Genomic DNA, 20,539 nt, shown 5'->3' with positions numbered 1-20,539 from the left:
ACTGACCAACTTAATCAGTTGTCTTGAACAGTTAGTTGGTCTTTCTGACTGTGTTAAACTGGTTTAAAACATACATTGAAGGGAGAAAGGTCTATGTCGGTCTTGGAGATCATGTTTGTTAGAAACATGACATCTGTTTTGGGGTTGCACAAGGCTTTAACAGCCTTATGCGCTGCTGGATTTCTTTTAAAATGTCGTATTTTCCTGATTTTATTAATTCTATGTACTCTATTCTGAACTAATAAAATGTCTTCCAGTGCAGACTTTTGGTTAAAAACAACAATTATTGCTTCTTTGTCCACCCTTTATTCATATTGCACCAAGCATAAAAGAAGGTTGTGGCAACTGTTGTCACAGTTTCCATATTGTAGCTTGCCAGTAATGAGTGACCCATGAGAGAACCTTAAACAGGTGTTAAATGTGTGGAGACCTTGGTCCACATTGGTGAATGAGGTGCACAGATGACATAGCCACAGGGCTTGTGCCACAAGGGTGCAGAAGTTGGCAAACATGAAAATAGGAGCATGATAAGAGAGCAGATTTGGATTGACACTTTGCACCAAGAGGTACAAACAGGGTGTGAGGACACAGATGGGGTCAACAGAAAGGGAAGGGGAGTGACGGGCCGAGCACGGTGGAGCTGGTAGGATATAAATATCAGCTGGGGTATGTCCAGGTGTCTTCTGATCTTTCACCTGACACAATGAGACTGCTGGCTCTGCTGCTGATGGTCGGAGCTGCTGGTAACGACACAGAAATAGGCACACAAACATACATGCATATTTATGAGAGCACACGTGAAAAGTTGTGGTTACAGATATCTTTGAAACGCAAGTCTTACTCTTTCTCTTGCCCTCAGTCTCATTCTGTTTGTGTTTGTGTGACAGCGGCAGTTCCCCGCGAAAATGGCAGGATCATTGGCGGGCATGAGTGTGACCCTCACTCTCGTCCATACATGGCCTCCCTCAACTATGGCTACCACTTTTGTGGTGGGGTGCTCATCAACACACAGTGGGTGATGTCTGTTGCCCACTGTTGGTATGAGTAAGTATACACTGATGGAGTGTTCTTACTATATCCCAAATGTTTCCAACAATGTTAAACCATGGAAACGCAACAAAAAGGGCATTTCATTTGGTTGCCTGTCAGTGGTGTCATATCCTGTTTTACGCCTCTAGCTGCTTTAATTTCCAGGGAAACACAGGAAAACAAAATGATGCATCCAAGGGTGAAGAAGGCAGTCAGCAAAATCGCTAGCTAGGCAGTCTATAGTTTACTACTGTTTGTACCGCTCACTCATGCTGGAGCACAATTATTAATTTTCATTGGCAATGGTGGTTTAACAATAAAAACAACAACTCCCATTGTCCCACGCTACTTCATGACGTCATCAAACTTTCTTAGTGTTTTGATTGAGAGACCTGTAGCAGCAGAAATTACACACTGTGGGAAATCTAAAAAATATAACCAGTGTTGTCTTTTCAAAATAGAGAAAATGGGGAGATCAAGATGTCTTAAGAATGATAAGAAATAAACTACAGAAAGCTTTTTCTGCTTCCACATTTTTCTCATATATTTTACCTCATTTCTCAGTCCCTATTACATGCAGGTCATGCTGGGAGAACACGATCTGCGACTGTTTGAGGGTACTGAGCAGCTCATGAAGACTGATACCATCATCTGGCACCCTAGGTGAGTAATAAAATGAACCATCCCATCTCAAAATCTTCTTCCATCCAAGCATTTTCACGATCCGACTCATTCATTCATTTCAATCATCTGATTCATTCATTCAGTGCAGAGAAACATGCTTATTTCGTATTTTTCTGTGTGCAGTTATGACTACCAGACTCTGGACTATGACATGATGCTGATCAAGCTCTACCACCCAGTGCAGGTGACCGACGCAGTTGCACCCATCCCGTTGCCCACAGGGTGCCCAGTAGGGGGGCTCCCCTGCTCTGTCTCGGGCTGGGGTAACACTGCCGTAGACGGCAACGGTGGGTTGATAACAATAACATAAATTATACAGCTGAACTTCACAAGGGACAGCCAGCTTAATGCCATTATGTATAGAATTTGTAGAAGAATTTCATTTTAGGTTCTTTTAAGTTACCCCAGTGGTAAAATATCTTGTTTCTGTAAAAATGAGGCAATCCTGGTGGAGGGAGGTGGTGGCAGCATGCATTTTCTGCCTGCCATTTCTGCCGGTAGTGTTTTTTATTCAGGTTTCCACTCGGGGTGAGACAGTACCATACTACCATTGCACTGCATGACAAGTTCCTTCATCACAATCAACACGGGCTGCGTAGCTTTTCCTGTTACTGGCACCACATACACGATCCTGTGCCATAGATACTCAGTAGGGCACAAACTGTGTATTAATCTGTGGCTTAAAAAAAGTCTACAACAAATAGACAATTTTTTCATGTTTGAGTAACTTTTGCACCAAAAAGGGTCCAGGGTCCAGGGTCCAGCTGGGTCCAATACCCTTCTCTAAAATATATATATATATTAATTTCCTGCTTTTACAGGTTATAGATTCACTGATCTAAGATTCAGCAGGAAGTAGTTCTCAAATCTTTCACTCAAGTAAAAGTAGCAATATCACAATACCACAGTGTAAAAATACTCTGTCTTGCATTCAAAATCTTACATAAGTAAAAATACACAAGTATTAACATCAAAATGTACTTGAAGAACCGTAAGTGAAAGTGCAGAATGGCCCATTTCAGATCAACATATATTATATTCCTGAATTCTGAATTGATGCATCAATATGTTCATTAATCTAACAGCTGGTACAGGTGGTAATTAAGTGGTTGGTTTGTATTTTACATTAATAATTTGTAATGTTATCAAATAAATGTAGTGGAGTAAAAATGACAATATTTGCCTCCAAAATGTAGTGGAATATAAAGTAGAAGAAAAGTAAAATGCTCTAGTAAAGTAACATTACTTCAAAGCTGTACTTAAGTACAGTACTTCAGTAAATGAACTTTGTTACATTACACCACTGCTGGAGAAGAGAGGAAGTACTGACAAATGGACTAACACATTTTTGACAGCTACAAAAAATTAGACCATCGTCAGCCTTATCCAATAAAATTATTTATTTGCTTACTAATGATCTGTAATGAATCTCTGTTCTCCTTGTTACAGCGGCGACCCTACTGCAGTGTCTGGACGTGCCCATAGTGGACGACGCTGACTGTGAGAGGGCCTATCCAGGCCTGATCACACGCAGGATGGTGTGTGCCGGATACATGGATGGAGGCAGAGATGCATGCAATGTGAGTTTTACAGTAAATGCTTCCAACGACTAACTGGACTCACAGCTCTGTACGTATGGATTTTATCACTGCACACCTGCTCACACTCTGGGTTTTTTTCAGGGTGACTCCGGCAGCCCTCTGGTGTGTCTTGGAGAGGTCTTCGGCCTGGTGTCATGGGGTCAGGGATGTGCCGAGCCCAACTACCCCGGGGTCTATGTCAAAGTGTGCGAGTTCCTTTACTGGATTGATGACGTTGTGACAGCCTATTCCTGAAGACATTACACGTTTTCACTTTTTCCTCATCCCTCCCACTTTTTCCCCTCTACTCTGTGCTACATGACCACTCATTCCTTTCTGTTACAGCCCTAACTTCTGCTTTTCTCTCCTTCTCTGGTGCCTTGTCTCCTCTGAAGTTTCCCCCCTCACATATCCAGACTCAACACACATATACCAGAGCATAGAAAACCAAATAAAGCCACTTGCTTTACACTTACTTTCTTTTTTGTAGTCATATTTTCATGTTCAAAATGGGAGAAAAAAATGAAACTCTTTCAGATGCTCAAGTATGTGTCAGTTGTACTTTTTATTGGTTTGATGTTAGCATCATATAAGACTGTCTGCTGGAGTTACTGATGGAGAAGCCTTTATTTATTCACATAACTTATTTATAAGAAGAAACTTGTCGAGCGGGTTAAATGACGAGGTAGCATATTTCTATTATTTCATATATTCACCCGAGATATGTGATTGCCCCCCTTCATTTGTCCATATTATTACATTTTCAAACATCAAGCCTTTCTTTCATTTCTATTATTTCATTAGGGCTCTGAAAATGCTTTAATTGTAAAGAAGGCAGTGTGCAAGACTATATTTAGGAACCAGTACTGAACCTGCTGCGGAGATAATGGCAGTGTGATTATTGAACAGTAGGAGGCCTTACTGAGTCATTTTCCTGTCAGTCCCACCCACTCACCTCAGCTTCAGCAGTGCTGCAGACACACGGTCTTTTACAGCTAAACATGACACCAAAAACTATTTTCACATTCACTGATTTGTGGAGTTAACATATTTTAGTTGCCATGTATCTCTCATTTTTATTTAAAGAGTCTTTAGATTGCAGAGGTTGCTTTTCTATCATGACGACATTGTTCTCGTCACCTCTCCCAGGCTACATTTGTGGTGTCTGAGCACCGCTCTCCTTTCCTCCCTCTCTTTTTGTCTTTGTCTCTGTTTGACTGGGCTGGAGGGTCCGAGCCATGCTGCTCCGCCTACACAAAAACACAAAAATAAGCCATACTAAAACATACAGTTCACATGAAAAGTGTAAAAAAAAAGACTAAGAAGATATATGACATAGAATCTTGTTCCGTAACTTCTGTAATACTATTTTTTAATGTAATGTTTGAATTTCAAATGAGATATATTAACTTTGTAGGTGAATGAATGAGACTAGTATTAGATTATAGGTACTTATGAGGTTTTGAGTAAGAACTTTACTGGAGTTTACTTTAACACTGAGTGAATACATAAATAAGTGGTTCTTACACTGAGCTATTGTGGGAAAGCTGAATAGACTGAAACAGTTTGACCTGTCAAACAAAGGTGTTACTCATAACAATATTAATTACTGCACTGCATTGCAATAATTGCTGGAACTGAGCCATCATTAATGTTATGAGTTCCACTTGTGCTTTTCTGCAATGACATGTCAAAATGTCTGCTGTGGAAAGGGTCTGTGAATATGATTCATCTCAGAACAATAAGATAATGTAGCAAGTACAAGACATTTTGGACAGACTTTTGAGAGGGAAGAAAAGAAAAACAAGTACTTAACAAGTACTCATTAAGCTAAGACATCAGTCAAATCCAACATATGAAGACGCTTGTCTTGCTTTGCCTTCGGAAAATATTCTCTGCATAGTGTAGGATATTCACACTTCTACTCATTGTTGCAGTGCAAGACATGCCACAACTTACTGTTGACACCCTTCGGGTAGGAAGAAGAAAACGTTGCCTCTGTGAGGAATTCAGCACTGTTTAAAACAGGACAACGTGAGGTTAGCTGCTGAACAAGAACAACTACATCAAGGCTCAGGGAAAAATACTGGTTCATTGCAGTGAGTCTCAATAAAGACAGCTGTCAATCACCTGTGGGAGAGCGGGAATGGCTGACGCAGTCTCAAGCCACCAGACCTCTCCTCGTCACTGCTGTGTGAGTCCTCTCCCTGATGCCTTAATGGAAAGGACACAACATATTTCATATCCCCCATGTTGTCCTTCTTTTAGGAATAACTGTTTATGTATAGACCATCTATACGTACACACATATACACTACCTGTAAAAAGTTTGGACACTCAATGGTTTGTCTTTATTTTCAAAACTATGACGGAACACATATGGAATTATGTAGTAAACAAAAAGGGTTAAACAAACCAGAATATGTTTTGTATTTTACAGTCTTCGAAGTAGCCACCATTTGCTTTTATGACCGCTTTGCACACTCTTGGCATTCTCTCAATCAGCTTCATGAGGCTGTGGCATTAAAAAAGTCTACAGTCTGAGTATATATATATATATATATATATATATATATATATATATATATATTCAGTGTGTGTACAGTATATATAGACCTGCTGAATCTTCACACAGTGTCAGGTGTCACAATCCTTTAGTTTAGTATCTCAGTAACAAGAGGTCACGCTGTAGAGCATTAGCAGCTCGCTCATATTTAGACACTTGAATGCTTCTTGCCGACGACAACAGAAGTTTCCCCTATATCGCTCTGATTTGAACAGTGTCTCACCTGCTCTTGTTTGTCTGTTGTTTACGTCTTCTGTGTGCGTCATTACCGCTGTGAGCCTGCTGAAGAGATGAAATGTCACAAAGATTGTGCAGGAACAGCGACCAAACGCATTCGCACAAGATAGCTGGTGAGTCTCTGCAGTACTGTGCATGAATTAGCATTCCTCAGAGTTTAGTGTCCTTGAGGATGGAGAAAATTAACACATCACACCAACAATATGCAAATAGCCTAAATGTCAGTGGGAACTTACCAAACGGGAGTGGGAGTGTTTGGCTGCTGTCTTGGTTTCTGATGTCTGGGAATGGCTGGAGGGAGATGGACAGCGGGGGGCAGTGCTGTTTTTAGGGGGCAGAGGTGGACCGCTGTGGTGAGATATGGGAACCTGGTAATCCAAACTTGAGAACTGTCAAGAGAAAATGCGAGCAGTCAGTAGGGATTTTTTTTTCATTTCTTTTTCATTGGCAAACATTGCTTTAATGTTTGGAAGAGACTATGGGGAGGGCTGAGGATGCATGTTTAAAAGTCTAAGCATAGAGGGTGTCATATGCTGTACAGCCCCTAGAGGCAAATTGATGATATTGGGCTACATAAATAAAACTGAGTTGACTTGAAATGTTGCAAACGAGGTGTCTGGACTTTCTGAAGCTGCACATGCTTTTTAAGTCAAATGCTAATGTCTGCATGCTAACATGCTCACAACGACATATGCTATGAATGTTCAGAATTGTAGCTATAGAGTTTCAGGTATTTGGTTATAAACCAAGCATTAGACATATGAAAATTGTGCCCTGATGATAGCACTAGAGCAAAGTAAAGATCGCTGAAGTTAAAAAAAAGTTCAAAATTTCCATACAATAGTTGCTGAGCTATTTCATTCTGGACCAAAATGGGAGACAGACCAACAGACCTACAGCATGGCTAGTGTGGCTAAAACACACAACAAATACACATAAATGTATTCATATACCTTCTTCAGGGCAGCCATTTCCTTTACAATCAGTTCAATGTCCTCATGTGTGTCCTCCTCTGTGTCGTCCCCACCCTCCTCCTCCCACTGGCTCTCACCTGGCAGGTAGGGCTCGATAAGGATCGTCTCTGTTCCTCTGATGTCGCAGCGACAGTATGGGCAGGTGTGGCCGGCTGACTTCTGCTAGATAATTATCGACGACAGGTCACAGCAATGGAAACATTAGATTAATGTAAAAACTGATTGTCACGCGTTGTCTTGAGAACATCTTCACGCCTTTAGAACTGTGTGTAGTGGAATATGTTGTCTTCAGAGAAAAAAGCCACCACTTTTTCCAAAGATGAAGGTGATGGAAAATACTACGTTCAACAGACACAGTAGATTGTGGTTTTCCAAAAATGCAAGCCAGATAAAGATGAAAGCGAATCATAACATTTCACTTTTTCTTTCATTGCTCCAGCATACAGTGCAGGCTTTGTGTGTCTCCAGGTCTTCTGTTGTTGATTCCTGTGACCAGCAGTCTGTCCATGTTGTTCACTTGATTTTTCAGATTTCTCCCCTTACCAATTTTGCATTTTGTCTGACTGATGTACCTGCAATTTCAACAATTGCTATTTGGCCTGTTTACTTTTTTACTTGGCCAGGCTGCTTTGAAAAACTTTTTAAAAAACTTTTATCTAAGCTGGCACATCCTGCTATCTGGTATTCAGCTGCAAATGTGTGCAGATGCCTTTGTTATGCCAGAGTTTAACTGCCTGACATTTTTTTCACACTCATCAAAGTCATACTGTAAACCTATGAAAGAAATTTGCTTGACCACAATTTAGACTAACTTACAACTTTTCCATTGTGGTCTGATGTCCACAAAGCATATCTAATTTTCTGTCCCTGTCTGTCTGTCTCTCTCCTCACTCTCTCTCACAAACTGTTTTTGTCGAAGTGAATGTGACCGATACAGTTTGAGGAGGATGTGAGCCTGAGCTCACACAGGAAGTCCTCAGCCAAATGTCAGGACTTGTTGCCCTGCACCTTTGCAAAGACTTAAACACCTCCTTCACGGATGGGGAGCAACTGGCTGGCTGAGTGAAAGAAATAGCAGGAGAGCCTGAAGCTGTACTTAGCCAGCAGCAGCTTTAATTCTGATTGGATGCTTTCAATGTCATGATTGAAAGAGGAAGTAGGCAGTGGGGGGAGCCCCGTTGCAGGAGCAGAACAGTGCAGACAGGTCTACACGATGACTAAACAAATGATTTACAGACAGACTTTTGGCATTTGTGGGCAAAACGGTCGAATGTGATTAATTTAAATGAAGGACCACTGTCTATTCTGTGTATCTGACATTCATATAGATGTGATCAGGGCTAACAGCCCCATCATATTCCATGACTGCAATTTTACAGTTGTCAGTTTACATACCGACAGCATCTGTCATTGATGTAGAGGGTTCATTTCACAGCCCTTTTCTTTTTGAACCACTGAACCAAGCGTTGTGCCTGTCTCTCCAGTAAGGTATCAAACTATTTGATCATGCAAAGAATTGGTTTCAGCTTTAAGTAAGTTGTGCCCTGAGAGAGCTAGAGAGTTCATGTGTTTGTGGATGTGATGTGACCTAATGCACAAACACAGGTGTGCTACATGTTTCTTAAACTGTTGAGTAGTTTCAACAAGGGTGACTGATGCAATGTGACCTCACAGTAAAATGATCGACCTTGAAGGCATCCACAATCTACTTTTCAGGCAAAGCGTAGAGATTGCATCTAGCAGTGAGGTTGCAGATTACAGGCAACTGAATACCCCTCGCCTCAGTAGAACCTATGGTGGCCATTAAAAATGTGAAAGGCTCTCTCTCGAACCATTGTTGGGATTGTCTGTTCTTCGCTACTGTAGAAACATGCCTCCGTGGAAGCAGACCTGCTCCATCTGTAGATATAAAGAGCTCATTCTGAGCTAAAGGAAACTCAGTGATTCTTATTTTCAGGCTATTATAAGCTAATGAAAACATTATTATGAATATCATAATAAATTTCCGCCAATAGGTCCCGTAAATCCCACACACTGGAACTTTAACTTGAAAAGGTGGGTGTAGAAAATGCATGAATGATTTACCTCATAGAACTAGTTTGAGTTCATTGTATTTTTAAAGCAAGGATTTTTTTGTTCTATTTTGCACAGCAAAAAAAAATGTTTTGGCAGTTCTGTATTTCACTGAAATTCTGTGCAGGGCGATACTGAGAAAGGTAAGTGTCCAAACTATCCATAAAGGGCTGTGTGGCTGCAGGTTTTTGTTCCAACCAAGGAGGAGCACACCAGGCCAACCAATAACATCAAGGGATCACTAAGTTTTCAGGTGAAGACTGAGATCAGCTGACTAAATGAGTCCAGCCTGGTGTGCATAGTTTGGACATGCCTGGCTTAAATGAAAAGATCAGCCCTGGCATTGCTTTGTGTGGAGCATTTTATATAACCATAGCATGTGACCATAGGACTCACATGCTCTGTTGAACACAGAGTATATTTTTGACATTAACCCCAAACCATATTCAAATAACCAGCATTGTTACAGTATGGTGGGTCTACAACCAACTTCCAAAAAACCATGGCAGCAACAAGTTGACTACAAATATAAACATAGTCTACCCAGACAGTTTCACTCCACTGAACACACAGCAGTTGTTACGGTAACAGTCTATCGTGGTTTAACATGTCAGTATTTAGCATCCGTTTTGAAATGAAGCTGGATATACTGTACAGTAGGCTACAAGGAATAAGTGGATGAGGGTTCATACCTGCCAGCCTGTGAGGCAAGGTTGGCACAAGAGATGTCCACAGGGCTGGATACGAGTATCCTTATCCCTCTCTGCACAGATCTTACACAGCTGGAAGGTGCTGCCGATGTCACAGTAGAGCTCATACTGCTCCTGTTGGGTGTTACGGTGGCGGTTTGGAGGTGGTAGGTGGCAAACAATAAGAGAACATCTCAGGATGTGATCTATGTTTAGTCCTTTTTCTAACTTGCTATTTGCAGTTCGATAAGCATCAGCTTACTTCTGTCACTTTGACTTTGCCCCTCTGGGCCGGCTCACACAAGCTCGTCAAGTCAGGGTTCACATCACGGCCATCTGGGTAAAGGTAGCTGCAGGCAGAGAAACGTGCAGCGCTTAGAGAAAAGACACAAATAAACAAACAAAAATAAACCAGTGACCTGTTTGTGTTTGTCCTAACCAGCCTTCCTTGAAGCCCTGAATGAGTGCCTGGTAGAGAGGTGTATTCTGGGGGATGGTCTGGACGATGCTACCTTCAGTGGTCACATGGCCAATAGCCCACTGGCCCATTCTGGTGCAGCTCAGGCGAAAAATATAGCTGGGAGGGAAAGAGATCCTTTTAAATCACACTTGTTAACAGGACAGAAAATCAACACTGAAATAAATTTAGAGCGATTTCACAGGTGAGAAGTTCACAGATAAATCACTTGAACATTAATTTGTTTTTGGGTGTCAGTGAGTCTCTTGCAAATACCGTTGCTTTGGTCTGGTTTGGTTCTATGTTTTCTGTATTTGTGCAATTAATTCCAATGAAGTCATCTGATTCTAAAAACGGTTCAAATACTGATGATACAGAATATGTATGCTTTATATATATATAGGACACTTTGGGGGATGCTTATTGTTCGTCTACCTTTAGCTGTGCTTAGCATAACAAGGCCGAACCTCTTGAATACTAGATGTAAAGCTGGAAACTTGAGTTTGATGCGCTATGAAAAATATGCCAAAAACTTAAGAGGAAAAGAAATAAACAGTGCTTCTAAACAGATTAAAAAATAATAAATGAAGCCTCTTTCCTGTGAATTTGTTAACTTTTCATAATGAATAACCAGCTAGTTGTTGGAGTGCTGTGGCTCCATGTCGCTCCAAGGGCCTTATTTCTTGCAACTCAGATCAATTGCGAGATTTAACTCCACACTCCACAACCCCCTCAGTGCTATTTTGAGATGTGCGAAACATTCATCAGCTTTGCTTGTCTGACAAGTGCATCAGTCTGAGTTTGTTAGTGTGCTCGTCCTCACCTCCCGGGTCTGTGCAGGTAGTGTTCCAGTCGAGCTACAACCTGGTCATAGGTGAGGAAGGCCATGTAGCCCGGATGAGTCACAGCTAGCTGGTTCCAGTTCCTTATGAGTGACCTCCAGGGCTAAAATGAGAGGAGACTCAGGGTGTGAACTCATGTTGCAATTTGATCAAACAAATGAGATATAAAATTAGAATTTGTGAGCTTTAGAGGTGCTGGTCCTGTTTCCACTCTTTATGCTAAGCTAAGCTAACTGGCTGCTGGATGTAGCATAATATTTAGTGTACAGATAAGAGAGTGGTGTCCATTGTCTCACCTAAGCAAGAAAGCAAGAGAGGAACTAAGCATATTTACCAAAATGTCAAATTATGTTGTATGTAGTCTCTTTATTTCCTTTCAGATTCGCCTTACCTGAAACAGTCTAGTGAAGATGTCAAACTCAAACACAGAGATGTGATCATTACAGGTCAGATCTATAGTCGACTTCAGAGCCATGGACTCCATCCCTTCCTCAAATGCATGTACACTCTGCAGCTGCTCTTTAAAGCTACTCCACTGCACTATACACCTGTAAAGACACATTATTACCATACAGCGAATGTGGACACACATAAAATGTCTCTCAAAATGAAAATATCCCACACTCACTTGTTGCCAAAGGAATGCCTCCAAAACTCATCAGCTTCTGTCTTGGTCACCCTGTAGGTGTCACCCTGAAAACATGCCCCTGGAAACATGGCCTTCAGCTCCCAGAGAATGTGACTGAACAGCAAGGACAGCTTGGTCAAGTTCCTCCTGAGAGTGAAAAACAGACTTTGAGTTGTGATTGCAGAAATAGGTATACATTGTCCGGAAACGTTTTCTAGCCCAGTGGTCTTGAAAATATATACAAAAATACACAAGCGGAGCAGTTGTGCTTTCATACAGATATATGAACTTATCTTTTGAGCCAATAAATAATTTGCCTTAAACTAATAACCCTTATCTCCCACACCTCCTTGTAATATTCTTAAAGCTCAAAGGTTCAATGACATGTGATATTTGTACCTGCCGAAATACATCTTTATTATTTTCCATCAAATTTATGACTGGTGGCCTTGCATGTTTCCTGTTTGGCTATTTAAAGTTTTACATTATTACATAAAGTGTCACTAGCTAAGAGTCAAGGCTCTAACTTGCACTGTAGGTGTGACAAATTGTGTGCATCAAACTAGACAGGACTGTTCAGCAAAGAGCTTGCTATGAGTAGAGAACAGCTATGAATAAATTAGATAGAAATTGGAAGAAATAAGATATAATTCTACAACCACCATTTTGGGGGAATCACAGCTCTAACTGTACATTTGATGCTTGATGCTTTGTTTCAGTTGAAACAAGCACGACTGATACTTTCCATGTATGCACGCCCAGAAACACACACAACAGGTAACCCAGCCAGCAAACAGGATGCTCTCTGCTGCATGCTTGCCTGTGAATACCACAAAATGTTCCAGTGGCCAGTGTGTTACTTCAGGCCAGTCTTCACACTCTTTCTAGGCTCTTCTGGGGTCATTTCTAAATATTCTTTCTGCACATTTCTCTCTGTTGAGTTTACTTTTTAAAAAAAATAGTCCTTGTACATGTTTTTCTGCCAACATACAACAGGTGATGTAGAGAGAGAAAACTGCATGCCAGCTTGGTACAGCAGCTGCACCAAAACTGACAAAACAAAGCCCTCTAGCATATGGTGGTGGCATTGAGCTGCCATTACTAGAACATATTCACAGCACTCAATGTGTGAGGAGAGCCCAGAACTTCATAAAGGACATTACACGGGCTGGACACCATCTGTTCGAGCTCCACTGCCGCTTCAGATCAATCCACACACACACAAATGTTCGGCATCTGCAGCATCTCTGTATAGGACATCTGTGCAATATTTTGGTGTAGGCTATCATGCAATATTGTTGGCGTGTATGTAGATCTGGGTGTGACGTAGTTTGACTGTGGTTTGTGCTACGTCACTGTATTCTCTCGGCAGCACTTCTCAAAAGCTATGGCACTATTGAGGCTGATGTGCTGCCATCACTGGAGCATGTGCAATATCAGCCTACATGTCACTTCAAGCCACTGATTATGTGCAATATTTCTACATCAACCACAGATGTCATTCAACACCTCAATACACCATTACTCGATATCTGTCACCCTGCACCTTTACTGCACTTTTGCTGCTGATTTCATCTGGTACAATACCAGCAGAAGACTTTCTTAGACAGCAAAAACCCTTTTCCATGACAAAAAACAGCAGAAATATCGCCATTTTGTCTTTGAAGTGTGTAATGATTCTTTCTGGACATGTTTTAAATCACTCTACTGTTAATAATACTTCTGATATCCTGCAAAAAAAAAGTTCAGTGAAGTACTTGAAACTTCTTCTAGCACATCTACTACTTGTACATCATTAAAAAAAAGTACTTCACTGAAAAAGTCCATTCTGATCTTTGAAGGTCAAACATTACTTCACTAAAGAGAAGTTCTAATAAAAAATATATATGTTTCAGTGAGAAGAACTACGTAAAAAACGGCATCAAATGTGCATAAAATACATCAATACATCAAGTACTATGTTAATTAGTCAAAACCACATTTAAAAAAATACTATAATTTAATTTAATGTACTTTATATTTTGCCATTTTTAATTTAGACTATTTTCAGAATATGCAAACTACGGTAATACCACTAAGACTAATACAGCTGCAGTTAAATTTATATGTAGATGGGTGTCTACTGACACTGACACCTAAATACAGTATTTTACAATTCAGGTCAATCATATCTATTGAATTTGACATCAAAACCTCATTGTCATTCCGCCATACCTCTTCTTTTACGAGACATTTTTGATGCACGTCTGGAAATCTTCTGCAGATTTGTCCCCGCATGTGCCATTCATTAGAAGGCCATTGATTATACGGGTGGTGGTCATAGAATTTCCACCTCAGTGAGGAACAGAAAACCCTCTTTGGTGTTGAGGAGGAGAGAGTAAGGTGGGAGGAAATGTGTAAGCCACATCCCCTGCTCTGGCTGGCCCCTCGTATATAAAAATATCATGAAAAAGAAAGATGGTGATGACAGTAAACATACAAGAGCAAGTGATGTTTTTGGTGGATGATGCAGTAGTGACACTGGACAACGCACTGCATTACAGTAAAACTTTGCCGCGGTAGTGTCATTGCTAGAGAGCAGTGCACCTGACGAGGCTCAATGTGTTGTTCTCTTCAAATTCTCTGTTCTCTTCTTATTTCATGCAGAAATAGATAATAACTCTCATAGATCTTGAGGGAGGCCACATTTGAACCCCTGCGCTCTACCAACACCCGTGAGAAGAAATCTTTTCTGTGTTCTTAACATATATTAGTGTTGTTTTAGATAAGAAACACTGATATGGTGTAATTAAAACAAAGGTGCAATTACAACAATTTCTAATTGCAATTTGCAACGTTAGGCACACCCTGAATTTGATGAGTACACTAAGACATCAAACACTGATTAAATAATCAGTGTCAAAATTAAACCCGAAATGAAGAGCTTGAGGGCAGAGCCAGTTTAATTTTTTAAAATAACTTTGAAAAGCTGATTTTTCATCCTTAATAGCTACATAAACTGATTTATTACATAACTTATACACTGACTAATAAATATGTGTGTTTCTTATGTTGTTGCATTTTTAACAAAGAATTTGCATGCGTCTTAAATTCCAGTCAGAGAAGGTCGAAGCCATCACCATGTCATGGACAATAATTTTCCATTCGCTAAACCTTCCTCTGTCTGTTTCTGTCGCCTTCACCTTCAGTCTTATCTCAGTTCTGTTTTTAACTTCACACAACTGCCACGACTATTATTCCAACCATCTACCAGTCAGTGTTGTTAGGAATAGAAGGAGTACCTGCAGCTTACTGGCCTGAGTTTGCGGGACAACAAGCTGCAAAAAAAGAGGACATTCTAAAGACATAAAAGAGGATATTTACACAATTTGCCGTGACATCTAAGCCACATTACACATAACACTGTATGAATTTGCCACATGACTGCTCATGCACACCTGGCTGCGGTGACAAGGCCATCTGTCATATTATGTGCGCAGAAGGGTCTTGAAGATGACGCAACAAATCTTCAAATATGGCTTATTTGATTTGCATATTGCAGTGTAATAAAATGTTTGATAAAATCAGGTGTCTGTAACAATATGTAATCTGTAATAGACAACGATTTTATATGCATCAGCTGGACTGGAGCGCACCGGTGCCTCGACGGATAACTGACAAATAAAAAGTAGTAGTGTCAGTGCAGTGCACTGTGTTTGATGTTATTCAGTAAATCAGAAAAGCCATGCCGCGTGCGTAAAACCAGACCCAAAATAATTAATTCCGTAACTAGGTACAGTTATATACTGTTAAATAACTAAGAAAAGCAGCGCATATCCGTGTGTACCTCGTTGACGCAACTGTACGGCCACACAGGGAGAAAATGTCCGTTCAAGGCCAGACTGTCTCTCTACCGAGCTGCTCTCATGCTGCAGTTGTAATTTCTTTTCCCTGCTTCCCCCACATTAGCATCACAAAGATGCAGGTTTGGCCCCTTTTTCCACCTTCGTCATTAGTAGTCCCAACAGCAGCAGGGGATGCAGCCCAAACTCCAAATAAAAAAGTCACTCCTTTTAGCTGTTCCAAAATATCCACTTCAACAGCAAACCTACAGAAGATGGTCATTTTTTTCGTAGCACACAATGAAGTCTATATTTGACTTGTGGAAACCTGGGAAGTATATTATTTTATTTACAGCTTCTATAGATGGTGAAAAATAGTTATTTCAGAGCATTTACTTTAGTGTTCAAGCAGCGGTTGAAGCCCCTATAATAACAGCCAAGTATTAAGTTATAACTTTTTCTTTCAGTCATGCAAATACAGACGGCTATTTTCGGATTCTCGCAAGAGCCCAAGGCCCGGTCCCAGGGTACTTAATAAAAATTTGTGAGACATGTGGCCTCTTTTTGAACCCATGGTCAGTTTATTTGTCTTACAGAGGGCTTACTGAAAGGAAGTTGTCTGAAAAAAATAATCTGGCTGAGTTGGACAGAAAACGGGTACCACAACATTAACCAACCCTTAAATGGATTTAAGTATCATCATGGCCAGGTACCACCTGCCCATGATGATACTTTTGGTCTGAATGGAGTTTTATATGTGGCGCTCAAAGAATTTTAAAAGTTCAAATGCAGTAATGGGGAAACTCCTTCTGGAAATAGACTTTCTATTTCCAGAAGGAGTTTCTGCATTACACTGAATAATCCACAGATGTCTCCGCTAACAGTTTATGTTGGAATTATAAAGCAAAATCCTGATAAGAACAATGTGATCTGTAGAGTATCTGAGTTACAGAGACACTGTTTTTGGAAATAAATGTTGCGGTTGAAGTTCCTATTGCTGTGAGCACTAAAAATGTGGAGTTTCATTCAAACTGTCAATTGTAGTACAGACGGTGGCGGCAAAAATCTGAGACGTATACTATTTTAAACCTGGGCAAATAAAACAAGAATGATTATTTAGTCTATCAGAGCATGAGGGCATGTCTGGTCCAAACCTGAAGATATTACATTTACAATGATACTAAACACAGAAAAACAGCAAATTCTCACGTTAAGAGGCTAAAATAAGCACATTTTGACATTTTCAGTTAGATAAATTACTGAAAATATTAATCATCAACTTTTTTGCTGATAATTTTCTCTCAAGCAGTTAATATGTTAATTGTTTTGTCACTTGTACTCCAAAATGAGAACATGTGACTCTTATGAAATGATTACTTATGATGAGTTAAGGACAAAGGATGTTATCATGAAGGAATGAAGCATTTACTGAAGGATTTGTTTAAACCTTTTTTTTAAGAAATACATTTTTTTTTCTTTAGAATGAAACACTTGAAAGAAGTTAAAGATTGCTGTGAATATCTTTAACGTGATTTTCAAAGCCCACCTGTCCCACTAACACATGCTTCTGTTGTGTATGTAGGTGTCAGCCAAAGGCCCTCTTACCTGTAGCTGGACGTCTCCTCAAATATCTTCTCCCGTCCCTCTTTGAACAGCAGCACCGCCCTGTCCGTCTTATCCAGCAGGTTTCTGACGTGAACCCTCAGGTACTTGGCCTCGTCTCCCCGGGGCACCTGGACGCCTGCCGGCCTGGAGCCTCTGTAGGGCTCCCAAACCTGCAAGAGCAGCGCCGTCGTCTCAGATACCAGCTCTGGCAGGTATGGAGGACTGTTCCTCAGGCCCAGCCGGGGGTTAGTGCACAGCTCGTGGAGCTTATCCAGTCTTTTGACCGCCTTGTCCACCAGCCGCCGGTCTCCACTGGTAGGGGCCTGGGAGGCTTCCGAACCTGCCGCCGCCATAATTTTGCTGTGTTTGAAAGTGACGTGAATCAAAACGACCTTAAATATCAGTCTGTCTCTGTGTGTGCATGCATGTGTGTCTGTGTATGTGTGTGTGTGTAGGAGGGCGTGACAATAAATAACAATGGTCCTACTGTTTATAAGAGAGTTGAAAGCTCATTTTTTAATGTATGAGTGTTTATGAGCAGAAATAGCAGCCGCTATTCCCACTGGCTCAAGTTTTTGAGTGTATAAGCTGGCATTTATTGGGAGTTTTGTGAGTTCCCAGCGTCATCTGAGAAGCGAGCATGTTAGCCTCCTCAAACAGCATCCACCCTCTATACATATAATAATAATCCAAAAGCATTAAATTATCCAACAATGGTTAGCACGTTCAATTACGGCATTATGGCACACAGAGCTAAGCAATTCCTCCTAAAACAGCCATTCCTGTCCTTTTGTGGCTTCTCAGTCCTGTCAGATTGTCAGAAAAACAGAAAAATACAAGGTCTTTTACACACAGGCTGGTTTTTATGATTTCCATAACAGCAGCAATAGAACACAAGAGACCAACCATGAGAGAGAGAGAGAGAAGTAAAAACAAAGTAAGGGAGGGTTTCACACTGATACTCAGCCTTTGAAACAGTTTCAAATTTAACCATCCAAATCTCTCAACTCGAACACAAGCCTTCTTTGCCCCCTGTTTAGCATGCTTACCAATATTCATGCGCACATCTCAGCGGCACAGCAGTCCCACACTGTCAGGGTCGACAGAGCTGAGACATCGACTCACAGCTCAGCGGAAACATGTTCTCTGTTATTGGCTGAAATGTTGCCGCTTCGTCTTTGTCTCTCTTTCTTGATGTCACCCTTGCACTCTCTCTCTCACTCTCCTTTTGGTGCAACCTTTGATTGGTTTCCTGGTTGCAGCCAGCCAAACAGGTTTGCTTTCTTTGCTCTATTGCTCCGGCAAGCGAGAGAGAGAGAGAGAGAGAGAGAGAGAAAGAAAGAGAGAAAGAGAAAGAGAGAGAGAGAGAGAGAGAGAGGGAGAGAGAGGTGTGGACTCAAAGCTAAACATTTACTAAGAATGAAAGAAAGGCCTCAGAAATCAGTATCCAAGCAGGTAGACTTCTCACTAGCAGGCACGATGCCAGTGCATTCAAGGCAAAGGTTAAAGTTCAGCAACTCCAAAAGATATTAAAAAGATTTACTTGAGTTTACTGTGTAATTAGATGGAATAGCTGGCATTTCACCACATTTTCTGCTTCAAGGTTGTGTGTCTGTCGGTAGGTCCACCACTTTGTTTGAAATATTTTAAAAGCTGTTGGATGAATAGCCATGAAATTTTGTTCATTCATGGTCCCCAAGGGATGAATCCATTCCTTTTACTCTAGCGCCACCATGAGGTTGACAATTGCGGCTTCTCGTATCTCAATAACTATTGGATGGTTTGTCATTTTAAGTACAGAATAATCAGCAGCACAATGTACTTAAGCACCAAAAGCATAAGTACTAATTATGTGGAATTACCCATTTCAGAATAATATATATTATATAATTGAGCTGTAATTATTGATGCATGTGTAAGCCTCACTGTAATGTTCTAGCTGGTAAAGGCTGTTACTTTATATACTGCTGTGTAGCTCAATCTATAATTATACACCAGAATGATTTAATTTTGTATTAATTTTGTGACTCTACAATGTAACTGGTAACCACATTTACAGGATGAATGTAATGGAACAAAAGTATGATATGTCACTCTGAAATGTAGAGTGAAGTATGAAGTACTACAAATAACTCAAAATTATAACTACAGCACTTGAGTGAACGTACTTAGTTACATTCCATCACTGCTAATTAGGAAATATTTGCATGCCAACGCACAAACTCAAACATTTTGAATTTCTAGTCATACAAAACACACAACATTTACTTGTGTGTATAGACATTAGGTGTTAACTAACGCTACCTGTGGCTGGATGTCTCCTCTAATAATTTCTGCCTGAACGCAGCGCGGCTTGTCCGTCGTATCCAGCAGGTTTCTGCATCATGGACCCTCAGGTACTTTTCCTGTTGCTCCATTATCAGGTCAAAATCTTTATTTGTCCAATATTTGTGTTTTACGTGATTATAGAACTAATGACATTTCCATCGCCTTCAGCTACACTTTGTGTTAATGCTAATTAGCTAGTTAGCATGCTAGAACGGTGACCATGGCATGCATTTGAGCTAGCAATACTTGCTAAACATCAGTGCGGTACCATTGCCATTGGTTGCATACTAACAATGACAAGCATGTCACAATGACAAGCATGTTAGCATGCTAGTGCTAACTTTAGCTCAAAGCTCCACTGTGCCTGTACAGCCTCACAGAGCTGCTAGCATGGCTGTACTCTTGTTATAAATCTTGTTTTTGTTTCATCAGTTCACTCGATGAACAAATATGCGTGGTTTCTATTAGCAGCTAGCAGAAGTGGAAGAAGTAGCCTACTTAAAAATAGCATCACCACGGTGTAAAAATACTCAACTGTTACAAAAGTCATACAATTTTTTACTGCAGTACAGAAGTATTGCCATTAAAATATACAGCATATATACTATACTGCTATACTATAATATAAAATACTTAAAGTACCAAAAGTGAGAGTACTCATTATTTAGAATGGCCCATTTCAGAATATTGCATATTATATTTCTGGATTATAATTGTATATTATGCGTAGGCCTCCTTCAGTTTGGTGTTGAAGCTGGTAAAGGTGCGGCTATTTTAACTTTCTAACATCTAAAACTTTGATTTATTACGTATTGAAAATAACTGGAGTATATAGATTTAGTGACTAAAAACATACTGCATATAGAGTAATATATTCAATCTAAAGTTCCACATTCTATGTTGTTTATGTTGTGTTATTTATGCTGTAGCTGTTTCTGATATTGCAATAGATAAATTGTTTATTTCTAAGTACTTGAAGAAAAATAATACATTTCCTCTTAGTATTGCTTTTATCTTTTTGAGGCC

General features: G+C 40.3%; 2 protein-coding genes across 7 annotated transcripts; one reads left to right on the top strand and one right to left on the bottom strand.

The window, feature by feature from the left end:
- Positions 1 to 703: 703 nt before the first annotated feature.
- On the top strand, positions 704 to 3,548 carry LOC121610278 (trypsin-like). Its single transcript, XM_041942311.1, has 6 exons — positions 704 to 743; positions 888 to 1,044; positions 1,594 to 1,692; positions 1,837 to 2,000; positions 3,163 to 3,293; positions 3,396 to 3,548. Exons 1-6 carry the CDS (start codon positions 704 to 706, stop codon positions 3,546 to 3,548), a joined length of 744 nt encoding a protein of 247 aa, XP_041798245.1.
- Positions 3,549 to 3,844: 296 nt separating this feature from the next.
- cblc (Cbl proto-oncogene C, E3 ubiquitin protein ligase) lies at positions 3,845 to 18,406 on the bottom strand. 6 transcript variants are annotated; one of them, XM_041942386.1, is made up of 14 exons: positions 18,235 to 18,406; positions 17,186 to 17,991; positions 11,760 to 11,906; positions 11,523 to 11,679; positions 11,113 to 11,234; positions 10,272 to 10,409; positions 10,095 to 10,182; positions 9,836 to 9,967; positions 7,050 to 7,232; positions 6,333 to 6,485; positions 6,083 to 6,141; positions 5,424 to 5,507; positions 5,253 to 5,308; positions 3,845 to 4,543 (listed from the first exon to the last, which is right to left on the bottom strand). In XM_041942386.1, exons 2-14 carry the CDS (start codon positions 17,536 to 17,538, stop codon positions 4,410 to 4,412), a joined length of 1,806 nt encoding a protein of 601 aa, XP_041798320.1. In that variant the 5' UTR covers positions 17,539 to 17,991; positions 18,235 to 18,406; the 3' UTR covers positions 3,845 to 4,409. The 6 variants fall into 6 exon arrangements, with proteins under 6 accessions (XP_041798320.1, XP_041798319.1, XP_041798324.1 ...); XM_041942385.1 differs by having other exon boundaries at positions 17,186 to 17,545; XM_041942390.1 differs by having other exon boundaries at positions 6,083 to 6,138; positions 17,186 to 17,545.
- Between the last annotated feature and the right edge of the window lie 2,133 nt (positions 18,407 to 20,539).

This window comes from Chelmon rostratus, chromosome 8 (genome assembly GCF_017976325.1).
Source record: "Chelmon rostratus isolate fCheRos1 chromosome 8, fCheRos1.pri, whole genome shotgun sequence".
NCBI lineage: Eukaryota > Metazoa > Chordata > Actinopteri > Chaetodontiformes > Chaetodontidae > Chelmon > Chelmon rostratus.
The sequence above is the reverse complement of the archived record's forward strand: the minus strand, read 5'-3'. Positions and strand labels throughout refer to the sequence as shown.

Bases quoted from the DNA above. Each gene is read 5' to 3' on its own strand.
- LOC121610278 (XM_041942311.1), top strand. From the start codon at position 704: ATGAGACTGCTGGCTCTGCTGCTGATGGTCGGAGCTGCTG. The intron at 744-887 runs GTAACGACACAG...TTTGTGTGACAG, and splicing joins GCTGATGGTCGGAGCTGCTG to CGGCAGTTCCCCGCGAAAAT. The intron at 1,045-1,593 runs GTAAGTATACAC...CTCATTTCTCAG, and splicing joins GTTGCCCACTGTTGGTATGA to TCCCTATTACATGCAGGTCA.
- cblc (XM_041942386.1), bottom strand. From the start codon at position 17,538: ATGGCGGCGGCAGGTTCGGAAGCCTCCCAGGCCCCTACCAGTGGAGAC. The intron at 10,183-10,271 runs GTTAGGACAAAC...CTCTGCCTGCAG, and splicing joins CAGGGCTTCAAGGAAGGCTG to CTACCTTTACCCAGATGGCC. The intron at 6,486-7,049 runs GTATATGAATAC...TTCTCTTGACAG, and splicing joins AAATGGCTGCCCTGAAGAAG to TTCTCAAGTTTGGATTACCA.